This window comes from Octodon degus, unplaced genomic scaffold (assembly GCF_000260255.1).
Source record: "Octodon degus isolate 3935 unplaced genomic scaffold, OctDeg1.0 scaffold00215, whole genome shotgun sequence".
In the NCBI taxonomy this organism is placed as follows: domain Eukaryota; kingdom Metazoa; phylum Chordata; class Mammalia; order Rodentia; family Octodontidae; genus Octodon; species Octodon degus.
The window spans coordinates 344470-362329 of NW_004524791.1; the positions used below are offsets into that span (position 1 = coordinate 344470).

The following is a 17860-nucleotide window of genomic DNA, read 5'->3' on the forward strand; positions in this document are numbered from 1 at the left end:
CCACAGAAGCGGGTCCACCCCCTCTGGTCCAGTGGGGTCTGCTAAAGTCACAACTTCCTGGTGACTTTGGCAACATTGCTGAGTCCCAGGAACTCCTGCTTTTCCACCCAAGAATGGGAGTGGAGATCCCATCTTAGCTGAAGATTAAGGGAGCTAGCGAGGGAAGGCAGGGGCACGGCCAGGGATGTGGCATGCTCAGGGTGCCCCTCGACCCTGGCACGCACTCACAGCCCAGAGCCTCCCAGGTGGAGTGAGGCTCGGACCTCAGCTCACCAGAGCGCTGAGGGTGGCGGGGCTGGCAGGAGAGGCCCACAGTGTGTTATGGATTCAAGGGAGAAGCCTCAGCTGGGCATCGCAGTCCCCTGGTCCTCATCAGCATGACCTGGCCAGGACACAGCCCTGGGGTCCCATGGGCAGTGGGCACAGCCACTATCTGAGCCAGCCTCTCAGTTTTGAGGGGTGCAGTCTACAGGTGCTCAGACAGCTGCCCCCAGGGCTCTCTTTCCACTGTGCTGGCCGAGCCCCTGGGAGAGTGGGCCCCAGGCCCCCTCACCAGACCAGGTACGCAGTACCTGCTGCCCAGCTGGAGGCCAGCTGGAGGGAAAACCCAGGTGCCTGCAGACCTGGGCCCACCTGCACCCAGCCGCCTTGGCAGCTTTCTGCTCCTGGGACACAGCGCAATTGCGCCTACCACAGGCCTTGCCTGGGTGCTCCATGCAGTTATCCCCGTGGATGCGTCGTGCTCTAGTCTGTCTCGCATCCTCCCCTGACAGCGGCTCTGAAACAGTGCCCTGCACTGCGCCTGTCTCAGGGCCTGCTCCTCCTTTCACCACAGCTGCAGCAACATCGCTGTGTGAGTCCCCAGGGCCTCGCATACCCTTGGTGCTGAGAACATTATTTGTATTTTTTTATTCTAGGATGGGGTCTACAGGGTGTTCAGGGTCTCACTACTAGATCAGACTTGTAGTGATCCTCCTGTTTACAGCCTCCCAAGAGCTGGGATTACAGGCGTGCGCCACCATGCCCAGTCTCAATTGCCCTCTCAGCACGCCCCAGGGGAGGTACCTGCACTGCAGGCCTAGGGATCGAACCCCTGGCCCCTGCGCCTGCTTGCAGGTGCTTTAATCTACTGAGCTATTTGGCCGGCCCTGAGAAAATTATTTTTGGATGAATGCCGCGCCCTCCAGAGGCTGTCAGGTACTGTCAGCTGGTTCTGAGGGGCCAGTGTGGTCTGCCCAGCAGCCAGGTCGCAGTCAGCTGGGGGCGTCTCAGCCCTGCAACCCAGCACTGACCGGGCCTCCTCCTTGCTCGTAGACGTCCAGCATCTGTAAGGCGGCTGTGCACGCAGGCGCCATCCAGAACGACAGCGGTGGCTATGTGGACGTGATGCCCGTGGACAAGAAGCGGAGCTACACAGGCTCGCTGAGGAACGGCGTGCAGTCCGAAAGGTAGGCAGGGCCACGCCTGCACCTGAGTCTGCTTCCTTCTTACCCTGTCAGTTCCCAGAGTGAGAACTTTCTCATGTATGAGCACAGCACATCCTTTAGGGTTTCGCATCCACCCAGTGCTCAGAGCCAAAAAACAGGCATCCCTACCGCCCGCCAGGGGCGCAGGGGTGTGTGTGTGTGTGTGTGTGTGTGTGTGTGTGTGTGTGTGACCATGCCTCTGCACTGTGCATTGTCCCCCACTAAACAAGCAGGGTTGCAGCAGAGTTGTGTGATGAAGCCACACACAGAGGCCTTTAGTGGCTTCCCAGCATGGGTAGAAGTCTGGAGCCCAAGCCTTCACTGAGCCTCAGTTTCCTCATCTGTGAAATGGGGATCCTGCAGTCCCTGCCTTCCCCAGGGAGATTTATGGAGACGGTGCCTGTGTAGGACCCTAGGAAATAAGGGTTCAGTCACCGCCTGAATTTCACTCAGGGGGTCTTGGGTGATCGAAACCTGTCTCCCTAAGTCTTTGGCCTGGCAGCCTGGGCTGTGCCAGGTGGATGTAGCATGGGCTACAGGTGGCGTCGGTCCCTTGGGGTACCTCTTGTCTCCCCATATCTGGTTCCTTGAGCCTGTGATGCAGCACTCTGGGGCAGAGCTGTGTGCCCGCCACCTCTGGGGATGCCACGTGCTCTGTCCCTCTGTGCACCTGTCCACCCAGCACCCACTCCCCGTGCGGCACCGTCCTGCTGGCCCTGATCTCTGCCCTGGTGGGCCTGGCCACCTAGGGGGACACAGAGGTGATGGCACAGGTGGCAGCCCAGGCTCCCAGTCATGGCACAAGGCTCAGGGGCCGCAGTGTCACCTGACAACAGGCACTGCAGAGGACCTGTCGGGACAGTTCAGTGTAACCAGGCCCTGTGTCCTTGTTTTTTGGAGGTGCCTTGGCCAACCTCTTCCCAATCAGGACGTGAGAGCCCGTTCTGGAGCCAGAGGGGCGACACTGTCCTCAGTGGCTGCTGGGACTCTGGAGGGGTTGTACATGACCCCAAGGGCGGCACAGATGCAGGACACTGTGAGAAGCGAAAATAGCATTTCAAGTTTCAGTCCCACACATAAGCCCCCAGGTCACCAAGCCCACGCCTCAGCTCTGCCCCGTCATAGCGGCTTGGGTTGCACAATGTCCCCTGCGGAGAGGGTTCCCGGAAGTTGTGAAAGGCGGGGGGGGGGGCAGGAGCACCTGGGACTGCAGCCCCATCTCACATTGCCTGCTGGGGAGCGGGGAGGCTGAGGGCATCTGACTTGGGTCACTGGGCACCCGGAAATGTGGCAATGGTGACAGGGGGCGTCCTTGTCACTCTTTAACAACAACACTGCCTACAGAGGTGCATGTGGAGGACTCTCCTGTGACCCAGGGGCACTCGTGACAGCCCCTCTGTGCTGTGTGTGCTCTGGGGACTGGGGCACAGTGGGGAACAGGAGGACAGGTGTCCAGTGGCGGGGGCCCACAACGCCCACCGTAGCCCACGCGGCTTCTTGGGAGGAAAGCGCCAGGACACCTTGCCATGGTCACGCTCTCAGCTGGGACTGAGTCTGGGGTCTGCACTGAGGTGCACACCCAGCCCTTTTTATTTTTTAGTTTGAGACAGGGTCTCCTGAAGTCACTGAGTTGTCCAGTCTGGGCTGGATCTTGGGAAGCGGGGTGTTCAGGGTCCGGGAGGCCAAATGCCTGTTGAGTGCCTGTCCCAGGCCCTGCTGGACAGGGCCTCTTGCTCCATGCACCCCTGAGGACCAGGCACCTGCAGGAACCCAGTTTACAGGTGTGGAAACTGAGGCTCAGAAAAGGGGCTGCTCAGCCTGGAGCCTACAGGGAAAACCGTCTGACTCCTGGTTTCCACTGGTGGAGGTGTGCTCAGGGTCAGAATCTTTCCACAAAAGAAAACCTCAGCACGTCCCCGCTGCCCTCTCTACACGTGAACATGCATGTACAGAGGCACGTACGTGTGCAGGAGGCATCCCAGGGGCCTTCTGGTGCAGTTCCCTGCTCCTTGGGGACAGCTCCTGGGCTCTTCCCAGAACATGCTGTCTGTCCTCTTTCTCCAGTCCTGAGGTCACCGTGACACTGGCCTGAGCCAGAGGGGGCAGCTCTAGGGTCATCCCTGACCCTTGCCTGGCCCCTGAAAGGCTTGTCCCTCGCTTCTGCCCCCTCTGGGAATCTTCAAAAAAGAGTCGGACCCACTTTACCCTCAGCCCTCAACAACCACACCCAGCAACAACCTGACAAAGGTGCCATGTGCTTCCGCGGGATTTTCCTGGTTCCCACAGCCCCGTTGGGAAGGAGGCTCACACAATCCGTGTGCTGTTCCCAGGGCTGTGAAAATCTCTCCAAGCTGCATCTGCGAGGCCACGCCGTCACGTGGCTGCCCATACGTGGCTGCGGTGTGGATGGCCCATGCTTTATCCACCATCGCCATTAACATTGGGTTGTTCACATGAGGTTGTTTCTTTGCTCTTTTGTAATAACCCCAAGAAGCACCTGCTGCACGAGCCCACGCGCCTCCTGGCGGCTTCCTGGGTCATTTCCTTTCAGCAGAGTGCCCTCAGCCACCAAGGCACTGTCTTCACTGTGTGAAGAGTGTCACTGGTGTGGCCCCTTTCCCCAGGAGCTTTCCAGCACAGTGGGCAAACACCCCCACCCTCTGGCGCCTCCTCTCTGTTCCCAGAAAGCCCCGAGGCATCCCTACCCCAGGTCTTCTCACTGGCTGCCAGGAAGGCCTGGCCTTGTAGCTCCAGCCAGCCAAGTCCTGCTGGGGCTGCCCTAACTGCCCCCCGACCCCGGGCATGGGTCTGCGCCGCCTCCCTCTCTGTGGGATCGCCGCCGCCCTTGCAGACCATTTCTTGTGTGTATTCAGCGGCCGTTCTCCCCCGCCGGGCCGTGGACGGCTCAAGCCCAGAGCGCACCGCCTTTCTCCCCCTACCCCAGCCCTGAGCCCGGTGCCTGGCAAGCAGAAGGTGCTCAGGAAATGCTGCTTGAATGGCAGACACTGCTGAGGGCAGTGATGTGTGCAGAAGCGGTTGAGGGATTTTTAATTCCCCTTATCAAATTTTATAGCATCCTTTATGAAAATTGTTCAAGGTCTTTTATAAAATTATCCAGTGCTTTTCATAAAAATTCCCTGGGAGTCAGAGCTGCTTAGGTTCCCAGGAGACGTGAGGGGGGGTGGGCTTATCCGCAGAGAGCGCCGGGAGGCTGGACTTCAGGGGCGGGAGGACTGTGCTCAATTATGACATCTCACTCACGTCACCAGACTGACACAGCACACCGCTGGCTTCCTGGAGCTCAGTGAGTGGCCGAGTTGGGAACAGACAGAGCAGAGGCTTCCTGGCCCCAGCCCAAGTGGCACACCCACATGCGTGGCAGTGGTGTCACCATTTGCTGTGTTAGGGTGGATGAAGCACTGGGCAGGCCCGGGCAAGATGGCTGGGGCCTTGCCTGTGTCCCCATCCAGACAGCTGCCCAGTGGCTCCCTTGTCACGGCTGCTTGGGGTCCTGTGGGTGTGACAGCCCCTGCCCAGCTGCACAGTTCTGGCCTCCAGGATGTGGGGGTGGGCACACACCAAGCGTGGGCCCCGGTGTGGCTGGGTCACAGGCAGTGACCCTCAGGGACCTCTGTTTGGGTGGGGAAACCTCTTGCCCCAAGCCCATGTGCGCTGAGGCCACTGCCCACCCCCGGACCGAGTGTCCCCGCGTCCTGGCTCTCCCCTCCTCTCTTCTCGTTCCACTCCTCTCAGATCCGCATTTCCAGAGTTCAGTCCCAGGGTAGCCAAGAGCACAGGGCTGCTGTAAAGAAAGGCAGAAAAACAAGCAAGAATCCAAGCAGCTGCTCCCTGCCTCGCGACTGCAGTCTCCCAGGGCTGGGGCTGCGTGTCTGGGCCAGGGGCCGGTTCGAGTCCAACCTGGGGTCTTGCCGTACCCAAAGCCCCACAAGGAAATTGTTCTCCTGTCACAGCTGGGGTCCCCCTTGCTCAAACGCTGCATGGCTCAGACCTTCCCAGGCGGCTTGCACTGTCCAGGTCACAGGCGCTCTGGTGCTTGGGCGCAGACCTGCCCTGAGCTTGTCTGGGGTACCTGGGCACAGACCCCTTGGGCACCAGCCTTATTTTCCCCAAGGTTGTTGAGAGTGAGAGAGATGGAGGAGACAGCAGTATTTGGAGGGGGGGGGGTGAATGGAGGAATCTTCTGTACCTTTAAACTTAAGAGCCACGGCCAGGGATTTAGCTCAGTGTTCAAGTGCATGCCTAGCAAGCACAAGGTCCTGAGTTCAATTCCTGGTTCAAAAAAAAAAAAAAATTAAGAGCCATGTGCAAAGGTGATCTATTCAGAAACTCAAAAGCACAGCTCCATATTTCCCATTTTAATGTAACAGGAGCTCTCCTAGTGGCATACTTGCCTGCAGAAGTAAAATGTTAGATCTTTTCCTTGTACAGTGTAGAGAAACTAATTTAAATGGACTCAAAGGAAGGCATGCACACCAGTGTTAAAAATACAAAACTCTTAAGTATAAATCCTTATGACCCTAAATTAAGTGATAGCTTCTTAGGTATAAGGCCAAATTCCTATTTATAAATGAAAAAAAAAACCACAATTCAAAAGTTTTCTTCCTTAAAAGACCACTAAGAAAATAAAAAACAAAGTGCGGACTAGGAAGACACTTGCAAACTGAGTGCCTGGTAAAGGGACCTGAGCAGACACTGCGCCAGAGAGGACAAGACACAGCGGGCTGCTGGGCACGTGGGAAGAGGCCCAGCGTGGTGAGGCCCAGGGAGATGTCACCCCTTGCAGGTGACCGCTGTGCCCCATGGTCGTGGCTTTAAGGGGTCTGGAATGCCCTGCGTCACTGGAAGGAGCTGAACAGTGGGGCTGTCTTTCCAAAGCTGAGTGAGTGTTTAACTCCCGGCCACCGTGCAGCCCGGGCTCATACCCCGGGCAGCGCTACAGCCCATGCCTGGGCGCTCACAGCCCTGGCAGAGAATGGGGAGAAGCCTGGGGTCTTCAAACAGGGAACAGAGGACGAGTCACACGTGCCCATCACATCACAGGCTCTCCTCGGCCGGATGGAGCAGTTGGCGTGGACGCCCCTGGTACGGGGGGAGGAACCCGACAGAAATCCACATGAAACACGATTCTCTTTAGTGGTTAGCCAGGCAGTCACAGGGCAGCAGCCACCGGGTGGAACAGGAGGAGGGGATGGAGATCATGGACCCCGCTGCCTGGCCCCCTCAGCAGCACGTCCCCGCACAGCGTGCCTCTGTGACGCTGCTAAACCCCAGTGTGTCTGTGGTCAGCTCAGCATCTGCCCCCTGCATGAGGGTGGTGCCAACCAGGCATGTGTGTGCCCTGGGGCAGCATTTGGTCTTCTGTGAGGTAGGGGCAGTGAGGAAGGTGGCCCGGGAGGCAGGTGCCAAGGAGCCTGCGGCGGTGGCCCAAAGCCCAGGCCTCCAGGTGAGCTGGCACAGGGGAGGGGACATGGGCCTTCTGGTCACCCCGCCTGGGACTCCGCTGGCCAGGCAGCTGCTGTCTGGGTTGACAGGTGGCAGCGAAAACTGTGCTGGAGTCTCGGAGGGTGAGGCCAGTTCCCAGACTAGACTGGCAAATCTCGAGTTAAGAAAAAATAACTTTAACAGCCCTGACCTAGATTCAGCCTGAGGCCGACTGCAGAGCAGCGGGCTCGCCAGCTTTGCCTGACTCAGCGGCCTTCCCGGCAGCAGCGGGGCTGCGTCCCTCCCTGAGCTGGGCCTGCTGACCCGCCTGTCCCCATGACACGCTGTCCTCTCCCTTCTCTTGCAGCCTAAGCGCGGCCCGGGACGGAAAGGCCTTCCGGATCTTTGCAGTCAGACAGTGAACGCTCAGCAGCGGGAACAAGGGGTGTCTTCAGCAGGGACTTGGGGTTTTACTTTTCCTTTTTGTCACTTGGGGATTGGGGGTGGGGAGATAGAGGGTCAGGGAGCCTCTGTGGATGGTGCCAGTGTTGTGTCCCTTGGTGGCCTGTGACGGTGACAGCCCACCCCCCACCGCGGAGCAGCTGTGTCTCAGTGTCTGTTAGACAACTGGCACCAGACCTGCCAGGCCTCAGAGTCTCCACACGGGCCCTTCTGTCTCTTTGGACCTGCCCTGTCCCTAAAAGGACAGTCACTGGGACGTCCCTCACCACGTGTTCTCTTGAGTAGAGGGGCAGATTCCTACCCCCAAGAGAACGTAGTGCTGGGGACGACATTGCAAGGTGTTGGGACCAGAGCCCCCAGAGTGGCGTGGGAGGGTTTCAGGAATGGAGAGAAAGTAGTTATTTAAAAATAAAAAGTCACAGCCTATCCCTGCCAACAAAGCAAAAGGGCTTCATGTTTGCTGGTCAGACAAACAGCTGGAGGAGCCCGGGCCACCTGGGAGGGTCCGCCCTGTCCCCCCAGACTGCCCCTGTGTGGCTGTGTATCAGCAGTGCTGGTTTATTTGGGGGTCAGCAGCGACTCCCAAGCCGTCTTGTCTGTCACGCCTTTCATCCTGTGGCCTTTGTTTCCCCCATGGCCTTTGGTCTCCTTGAGGGCCAATGCGTCTGGGTGCCTTCTGTCCCCTCCCGGTGACATGGCTTTGCCAGGGCTCAGCCCACTCTGTCTTCCGTCCCAGCTCTGGTGGTGACCCAGTATTCAGCGGAGTGGGGAGCGGATGCCTGGACATGTCCCTCCTGGGGTGAGCAGCTCCTCTCTGTAGGAAACCAGGCCTGCGCAGCCCCGGCAGGATTTCTTTTCCTGTTTTCGTGGCCTGGCTCCTACCAGCGCCGTGCACTCTGCTTCCCTCCCTGCTCAGGAGCCCGGGCCAGAACCGCAGTGAAAAGCAGCTCCCTCTGGCAGTCGCCTCCCCCGGGAGGTGAAATTTCCTTCCGCAGCCCAGCTGGCCCTTGTGCCCCTTTCCTAGGGCCGGCTTCTGGCTGGATCTCACTCGACATCGGAGTACGTCACAGGGAACAGAGCAAAAGCAAGAAGCACGTGGGGTCAGGCGGCTTCTTCACTGTTAGGTTGTCCTTGACCACACAGGCCGTGATGGTAAATCACTTTTTCAAAACCACCCCTCCTCAGGGTCTGTACAGAACACGCTGTGGCTCGCCTGAGCTCAGTGCAGCATTACTGCTGCTGTGGGCTTGGTGGGTTCATGGCAGTTCGGGGACTCTGATGTCGGGGGGCGAGGACTTGGCTCCTGTTCACGGGGGGCGGGGAGGCTCGTGGCCACAGGGTCCCGCACTCAGGCTCCAGGGCACCCACCCCAGGCAAACCAGAGTTGCAGTGTGCCTGGCACTGTCACTGCAGAGTCCCTGGTCCTCCCTGTCTCCTCAGCTGCCTTTCTGTCTGGGAGGCAGGGGACAAAGCCAGGGCCTTGTAACATTTGAAACTGGAACCATTTTTCCTCTGGAAAATGGAGTAGAGAACAAGTGATAAGCCTCTGTGGCCAGGGCCACCTCTCCTTCTGCGTGTCCTTGTCCCTCCCTGGAAAGGCCTGGTTGGTGCTGGGTTTTGCTGTTGTGCTGGGAAGGGGTTTGGGTTCTCCAGTTACCTGCAGGCTCACTTGGCCCGCAGTTCATGTGTGTGCTTTTTTTCTATGAAAAATGATGTATTTTACCGCTCCCTATGTACAGAAGTTTATTGTGTTCTTGTGTGCTTTGCGTGAACAGGGCATGGGGCTGTTGCTGTGGCTCAATAAAGCTGGTGTGATTCCTCAAGATGTCTCTAAGGGATCTTATGGACGACTACAGTGTGTGTGAGACGCCGGGCTGGGTCGGGGTGCGCGCCTCCCCTGGGAACTGTGCTGTGACACGGAGCCTGCCTCTGGAGACCCCCAACATGCAATGACAGTGGAGCGATCACAGGGCTGAGGCCTGGGGCAGGGCCTGGTCTCAGCATTCGACAAGACAGCACTGTGGGGTGCCACCTGGGTCCACGCTGTCTTTGCTGTGGCCACCACCACGAGATTCCTGACTGGGTGGCTTCCATCCCCAAAGTCTCAGCCATGGTGCCCAAAGTCTCATTCACAATCCGCAAAGTCTCATTTGCATTCCCCGGGGTCTCAGGCACAGTCCGGAGGTTGAGGTCCAAGATGGTGCTGGGCCGCGGCCACTGTTCTCCGAGGCCCTGCTCCTGGCACATGCTGGGCTGCTGGCTCTGTTCTCCCACAGCCTCTCCTCTGCGCCCTGGTTTGGGTAACTCTGGGGACTCAACACAGGGTGGGCTCCGAGCTGCATCCCAGCTCTACCCTTGTAGGATCTTGTTTTGGAGACAGGCCTGCTAAGTGGCCCAGATTGGCCTTGAGCTGGGGGTGCTCCTGTCCCTGTCCCTGCCCCTGGTAGCTGAGATTGGAGGCACGGCTACCATGGCCAGGCTGCTCTTCTTCCTGGGGCCCAGTTCTTCCTTTCACAGCAAAGGCCCTGCCCCCCAATCAGCCATCTGGGGGCCTCGCCTCTGCTCTTCTCCTTGGGGTGCTGCCAGCTTTTCACAGCAGAAACAGGCCAGAGCATAGCCCTTCTCTCAGAGCCCCTGTGGCTTGCAGCCCAGGTCCCCCGCTGTCCTCACAGCATCCATTAGGATAATCTCAAGCCTGACCACACACAATCTCCATGTCCTCGGATCTGAGCAGTGCGTGTGGCTTGGCCCTGGGGACACTGTCATTCTCAGCTCATTCTTGGCACATGGGCAGAGTCTGCCTCTGGTGGAGTGCGGCTGAAGGCTCCACATGGTGACAGCCAGGGAAGGGACATCGCAGAAGGGGCTCTGTGTCCCTCCTGTGCAGCAGCTCAGGAAGCCCAGTGGGGCTGGCTCTGCTCACTGGGGTGAGGAGTCCTAGGCGTCCCCATTAGGGAGCCCCTACCGCTTCTGTGTCACCCTCTGGTGGGCAGGGAAGCTGGGGCTGCGCTGCCCCCGACAGCCCTCTCCCGCTGGCTTCGGGCTCTGTGGCTTCTTGCTGACACAGCATCTCAGAAAGTCGCCGAGTGGTGACATTTCCGACCCCTCCAACTTCGTGTTCATCTGTTAGCCTGGTTCTGCAGGGAGGACAACCTGTGTGTGTACGCTAGAACAGGCTGCCTCTCCATGCCCACCCTGCCCGTGCAGGGCTGCGGGGCTCCTCATTTCAGAGCGCGAATCCTCCAGCTTTGAACAGGAGCTCCTGACGGCCCGGCCTCCCCAGCACGTACTGGTTTCTGGCACGGAGAGAGCTGCCAGGTATAGCCGGTCTCAGAACATCTGGTATACCCAGAATCAGAGCTGGGTCCTTTGGTGGGCAAGGCCCCCTGGTACCCAGATAGCTGTCCCTGGTGGGGCGTACACTCAGTACTTGCTCTGTCCAGACACGGGGACTGGAGCAGAGGCCGGAAGACAGGTACTTTGTGTCTGACATCGCTTCCTTCTGCCATCTAGGATGTTGTGTGGCTGTGCGTGTGTGCCCTTGTGCCCTGACCTTCGAGGCCCTGGTGCGAGGAGGGGGTCCCGGCAGCTTCTCATGGGGGAGGGGGCTGCAGAATCCCCAGGCTGCAAGCTGGGGCATCAATTGTGGGGGCAGAGCATGGCTGGTGCCCCCAACAAGTAGCAGTATCAGGGAGTGGCAACAACCAAGGAACCAGAGCCCCCAAAGAGAGATCGGGGGTACAGAGGGGTCTCTTCACAGCACAGCCAGTACAGCAGACCCAGCAGTGTCATCTGAGCAAATGGTACCCAAACCAGATGTCTCCCAGAAGACCAGGGTGCTCCTGCACCCATCCAGCCAGCCAGCCCCCCACCCGTCTCTGCACTCTGTCCACCGCACATTCATCTGTTCAGAGCCAGCCCCTATCCAGCCAGCCCCCTGCCCATTACCTGCGCACCGTCCAGCCAGCTCCCCACCCACCCACCTACCCCTTCTCCCCTCATCCACCCACCACTTCCTCCTCCCTCCTTCTGTGTCCCCAGCCGCTCACCCTCTGCCTACCCACCCGTCCACTCTGCCCATCTCCCCGTCCTCCACCATCCTCCTGCCCACCCACCCATCTTTCATTTCTCTGTGCGCCAGCCTATCCATCCCCTGTCACCCATCTACCCTCCATCCTCCACCTGCCACATATGGAGCCCACATTAGCATGGAGGAGGTCAACGTAAGCAAGGGGACAAGGTGCACAAATTATGTGGCAGGTGTTGATGTGAGGGCTGTGGGGAGGACACCGGGAAAGCTGTGGGAAGCGTGGGTGGGTGGGGTTGTTGGTCCAGGCAGGTGGACTTGCCCAGGAGCAGAGGGAGGAGAGGATGGCACGCAGAAGGCCCACCATGCTGAGACAGTCAGGACTGTGCCCAGCAGTGAGAGAGACGGCGAGGGGGAGGGACAGGCGTTCAGGTGTGGGAAGGACCTGGGGGGCTGGGGAGCCACAGGCGCTCTGAGAGAGGGCTGTGCTCTGGCCCACTTCTGCTCTGAAAAGCTGGCAGCACGCCAAGGAGAAAGGCAGAGGCAAGCCACCCCAGGTGGCTGACTGGGTGGGGGCATCAGCCAGGACTGGAGCCCAAGGGCGGGGCCCTCGCTGTGAGATGTGGAGCCTCAACTCTGCTCCAGCCCCTTGCCACACCTCACGAGGCAGGTGCCTGGCTCCCCTTTCCTGCAGGGCTCTGGCCCAGCTGCCCTCCTGGGACAGTTGCCCCCATGTGCCTTCGCTCCTATAGGGCGGTAACAATCAGGACCAACCCCACTCCACCCCGATACCTCCTGTCCTTGCTGGCCACAGAGTGGACTTGTGCCAACTCCGGTTGCTGTGGTAACCAGGTGGCCTTTCACCTGCGCTGTGTAGATACCACAGTGTGGCCTTCTCTCTCCTGCCTGGCACCTGGGGTCCTTTGTGCTGATCTTCCCATCCCTGAGTAGCTGGCCACACCCCAAGATGCTTCTTCCCAGAGGAAAACTGAAACCAAATTTGTCACCATGGCCACTTGTCACTGCACAGAGGTGCATGCTAACAGTGCAGTGAGAGTACCCGCTTAGTGTGGGCACAGTGGGCACAGCACGGCTGGCAAGCAGGCACGGTGACAGCAGCCTGGCCAGTAGGGCCTGCCAGCTGTCCTGTGGGTCACTGAGACCTCAGGGCATCTCAGGCACTCTGCTCAGTCTGCCTGAGATGGGCAAGGCTGGGTGGGGTGGGCCTGGCGCTGCCAGGGTCCCAGATGGCTGCAGGCTCGGAGCACACAGACTGGCCGTTTGGATGCAGGCGGCCGGTGCAGTCCTAGACTAGCACTTTCGGCAAGTTCCCAGGCGCTGCTGCTGAGGCTGCATTGCGGGCCACCACCCTGTTCCTGTCCCTGTCCCCAAAGGGCAGTGCAGTTCATACCCACCTGGGCACATCACATACTCACTCCATGTGTGCCCTACCACCCAGAGTGCTCTAAGCATCTGATCAGATGCCCAGCACGAGCTGCAGGCTGTCCCAGGCCCCTAGCTGATCTGCCTCCAAAACTCCCCTCTGCAAGCCCCTTATGTAAGTGTTCCCTGAGGCCAGAGACTTCCAGATGGCCCCTCGGCCCACCCAGCAGCTGCCCTGGGCCCTGAGCCCAGCCTGGCCCTGCCTGATGTGGAACAGCTGCTGAGATGGAGGAGGCAGCCTCCAGGTCCCAGTGACCCCACACATGTGGAGACTCTGTCCTTCAGTCTCGGGCAGTTTGCAGCAAAAGTCTTCCAGCAGGGCCTGGGGACACAGGCAGCCACTTTCTCCTACACCCATGAGCTCACGTGGGAACATGACAGCATGTTCCTCCTGTCTCAGTCTGTGCCCATGGGCGGATGTGCGGCCGGTGAGAGCTGGAGACTGTGACATGTGCTGTGCCCCTGCCCATGGGTCACCGCCAAACTCAGGCATGAATACTGGCAGTCCTGGGGCACCAGGCTGAGCCAGGGGTGGCAGGCCAGGCTCCAGGGAAGGCTCCGTCCTCTTCTGATGTTGGTGGCCCTGGCACCCCTGGGCTGGATTCCTGTGCTTTTATTATTATTATTTTATTGATTTACTTATTTTTGTCCTTTTGAGACAGGGTCTCACTATGCAGCTCAGGCTGGCCTTGAGCCCACTTTGTAGCCCAGGCTGGTCTCGGATGCACAACGATCCTCCCGCCTCAGCCTTCCCAGTCCGGGATCACAGGTGTGCGTCACCTTGCCCGGCTATTGTTAGTCTTCTCTTCAGCTCTTCATCAGTCACGTTCAGGGTACACAACAACCACCTGTGGGCAGCGGGCGCACCTGACCCAGCCCTGTTCTTTCTGCACCCCTCCCCCTCCCGTCTCCCGTTGTCTCCTGACTCCTTCACACTCCCACAAGGTCTACCTCGTCTCCTGACATCCACCTTCTATTTTGTTCTTCATCTATTTACACTCTGGGTTTCTCACGTAAAGGCAGCCACAGAGTGTTCAAGCTTGCGCGCTGATGTATTTCTCGGTACATCTCGGTCTCCTGCGCGCCCATTTTCCCACAGGTGCCCACGCCTGTCCTTTATGGCAGAGTAGTGCTCCACCGCGCGGGACACTGGCCACCAGACTGCAGGCCCGCTCTCATCCGGGCCAACCTCCTCTCCACCTTAACCAGCTGCACCTGCAGGCACTGCCTGCAGCGAGGTCACCTTTGCAGGCTCCCAGTTCTAGGGGTGTCTCAGGTACTTTCTAGTCACCAAGACAAGCATACCTGACCCCTGCGCCTTAGAGGAAGAAACGTTTATTTTGGCCCACGGTCCGTAGAGGTTGCAGTCCATACCCAGCTGGCTCCGAGGCCAGCTCGGCAGAGGGCCCTGGCAGGGGAGAGCTGCTTGTGGCTTTGCGGACAGGAAGCGGGAGGCAGGGCGCAAAGGGCGGAGCGCCCAGGTCCCGCCTCCCAGCCCCAGGTCCGCTGTGAGTTCCGGGACCCAACCAATCGTCTTCCAAATGCAGGAGGCTTCGGGACCGTTTGGATCTGATCTGTAGCGGAGGAGTACGGCTGTGGGCTCGTTGGCAGGTGCCCACCGCCCTAGTGCATTCTGACGTGGTCCTCAAAACCTGGCCTGCAAGGCGCGGGGCAGGAAGGCAGCCAGGCGCATGCGGGAGGTTGTGAGGACGCCAGCCCGCCCCCGATGCCGCCAAGGAGCGCAGGGCAGTCTTCTGCCCCGTGGCCTCGCAGGTCCTCTCCTGTCCGCGGTCAGGGCCTCCTCACCTCTATGTTCTAAGTGCCAACCTCTGCAGGGACCCTGTGCCATCCCCTTCAGGTTAAAAAGCCCGGCTGCCTCCATGGGAGTTGGAGAGCCTCACCCGGCTGCACCCAACATCCTGGTGCGTTCCCAGCACAGGCCGTTGCCGCAGAGCTGGTGTCCAGTCGGCGCAGGTATAGGCCCTGGGCCAGTTCTTGCGAGGACCGTCCCTTAGGCCCTTGGGGGGCCCTGCACTTCTGCCCCAGTTCGTGAAGCTGCCAGGCAGAAGCCAGGCCACCTGCCCTTTGGGGACACGAGCGGGGCTCTAGCCTTGCTCGCTCTGGGACTTGGACTTATTCTCACTGAGGTGCTGGTAGCAGATCAACTCCTGAGACAGCAAGGTTGGCCCCGCCGAGGGCTTGGAGCCCAGAGAGAAGCATCGCCGGGGACCAGGGATGAACGATCCTGCTGGCTCCTTCTCCCGGTCCAGTACTTCTGCAAAATGCACATGGCTGCGACGAACAGGAGCCTCTATCCTTCCAGGATTCTCTAGACACTGGAGCAAGAGCTCTTGGGACCCAATCGGCTGCAAGCCATTCGCACCTCAGTAGGAGTGAGTTCGAGGACAGCATTTGCCCAGGTGTGTGCGACTGCTCGTTCGGGAAGTCACAGCCTGGTCTCAGTCCCTCTCCATGCCCTGCCCACGTGACCCATGTCTCTGACCCTGGATTCCCTGCGTGGTTCAATGGGAGCATTAACACTACGACCGGTGCTTTGTGGGTTAAAGAAGGAATTCCTGGGCCATTCTGGACCAGCACTCACTGAACAGATCAAGACGCTGCAGACGTCCACAGCTTCCCCACCTGCCAGAGGTCGCCGTGGAAAGTGATTCTGCACTTCCGCTTGGAAGCACCAACCCAAGAGAAATGACAACTGTGTTCACAACACCTGTCCCAGCAGTCAGGTGTGGTGGTACACACCTGCCATCCCAGCACCTGGAAGGCTGAGGCAGGAGGCAGGAGTTCAGGTCTAGCCTGGCGATTTAGCAAGACCTTGTCTCAAAATACAAAAAGGGCCAGGGAGGTCTTGAGTTCAGTCCAGTGCAGCAAACCTGCATAGGTGCTCCTCGCAGCTGACAAGTGGGAGCTGCCCACGATGCCACACCTGGTGGTGGAGACACGGGAGGAGAGGCACGGGAGGCCTCTGCTTCTCCCCTCACCCATGGGATGTCCCTGTCCCCTGGCCTCCAGGCCGCGGGCACCAGCCACCCTCCTGCCTGCCTCGGGCCTGGCATGGACATCAGACCAGCTTACAGCACCAGCCCCTGCCTCAGTGTCCCATCCAGGAAGAGCCCTACTGAGCCATTGGGGTCACCTGTGGGTCCCATTGCCTCCCCTAGGAGCAGCCCCTTTTTGGAGCTGGCCTGTCACAGAAGCTTGGTCCCGAAGGACTGCCTTGGTCTGGGTGTCTGCCCTGCAGGACAGGGCAGGGGTCTCTGATTCCTGCGTGCCCATTCCCAGCTGTCCCCGCCCCAGCGCACAGGTGTGGAGGGGCTGCAGAGCACTCCCCAGAATCGGCCTCACAGGTGGGCACTATGCCGTCCACTTCACAGAGAGGCACTGAGGCTGGGGGTTGCAACTGGGGGTCCAGGATGGGGGAGGCAGGGCCAGCCAAGGCCAGCCTGGCTTGCAAGACAACTCTTTAAAAGGCTGCCTTTCAGACAAGACCAGCCGAGCTGAGCTGGGGCCAGAAGTGGCACTTCCTTGGGCCTGGAGGAGCCTGTCCCCGGGTGCGGCCTGTGCTGCTGATTCATCACTGTTGGCTCCAGAGCCCGGCGGCCGGCCAGGCAGACTCCGCCTGCAGCACAATGTCTCCTGGTCAGGAGGAGGGGTCAGTCTCCCTCAGGACAGGCAGGCCCTGAAGGATGTGACAACCGGCAGCTCCTGCAGCCACCAGGGACCCTGCTGCCTGGCTGGCCCTGTCCCAACCTAGCTCCTTAGCCCCAGGGCTACAATCTTGTGTCCCCCATTCCCTGTGTCCAAGGGGAGGTGCACAGTGGCCTGCTGTCTGTCCCCAGCCTGAAGGACTTGTGTCATGTGTCAGGAGGGTGGGCTGGCCCAGCCACAGCAGAGGCTGCTGCTTGTGAAGTCTGTTCTTGGTCCTGGGGCCAGGCAAGGGTCAGGAGGTACTGGGGCGCAAGGAGGGATTTCTGGGGGAGGGGTGGGTGGCACAGTGTAAGGAGCGGCCAGTGGGAGGCGCCCCTGAGCAGTAGAGAGGGCCGGTGGCCTGGAGCTCGACGGTCACCTACTCTTACTTTTTTTCTGCCTTTTTGAATCAGGGTCTCTCTCTGCAGTTCAGGCTGACCTTGAGCTCAAGGCAATCCTCCTGCCTCAGCCTCCTCAGTGCTGGGATCACAGGTGTGCACCACCACAAACCAGCTTTCCTTCTTACTCTGGTCATCACGTCACCTTCTCCAGCTCCCTCTGTAGGTTGGTGTGATGACCGGGGCCAGCCACATAATCCAGGAGGCTCCCTGTGACACACAGCCCTTCACTCAGTCACATTTGCCGAGGCCCTTGTTCCCCTCATGGGTCGGGATGTGGACCTAGGCCCTCTTGGGCTGCTGCTCTGCTGTGTGGTCTGCTCCACACAGCCGGGGGCCTGCCTGCTGAGGGGCCAACATCAAGCCTGGTTACACAGACACCTTCTCTTCCACCCCTTGCTGTGACAGTGAGCCTCATCTTGTACCCAGCTTCCCTTGCAGCTAAGAATGATCCCAGGACTGTGCCTGCTACAGTGAAGCCTGAGAACAAAAGGTTTAATACAGGACTTGTGATTTATAGGAGCATGTTATAATTTTCACTCAAAGAGCCTAATGCAGAAGAGTGCAGGAGATCTGCCCACGCACTAGAGACCCAAAGGATCCAGCCGAGGCTGGATCCCACAGCAGCAGCTGCGTGAGTCCAGCTGCAGGCCCGGATCCCACAGCAGCAGCTGTGTGAGTCCATCTGGAGGCCGAGAGCCCACAGCAGCAGCTGCGTGAGTCCAGCTGCAGGCTGAGAGCCCACAGCAGCAGCTGCGTGAGTCCAGCTGGAGGCCAGATCCCACAGCAGCAGCTGCGTGAGTCCAGCTGCAGGCCCGGATCCCACAGCAGCAGCTGCGTGAGTCCAGCTGGAGGCCGAGAGCCCACAGCAGCAGCTGCATGAGTCCAGCTGCAGGCCGAGAGCCCACAGCAGCAGC

The 17860-nt window shown here is 59.6% G+C and overlaps 1 protein-coding gene across 1 annotated transcript in view; it reads left to right on the forward strand.

Annotated features, from left to right (window-relative positions):
• The window catches only part of Crispld2 (cysteine rich secretory protein LCCL domain containing 2), a 39025-nt gene extending 29838 nt beyond the window's left edge, over positions 1-9187 (forward strand). The window contains exons 14-15 of the mRNA XM_004644968.2: positions 1315-1448; positions 7276-9187. Coding sequence (XP_004645025.1) covers positions 1315-1448; positions 7276-7330 — 189 coding nt within the window. The 3' untranslated portion in view covers positions 7331-9187. The remainder of the gene's footprint in view (positions 1-1314; positions 1449-7275) is intronic.
• The last annotated feature ends 8673 nt before the right edge of the window (positions 9188-17860 follow it).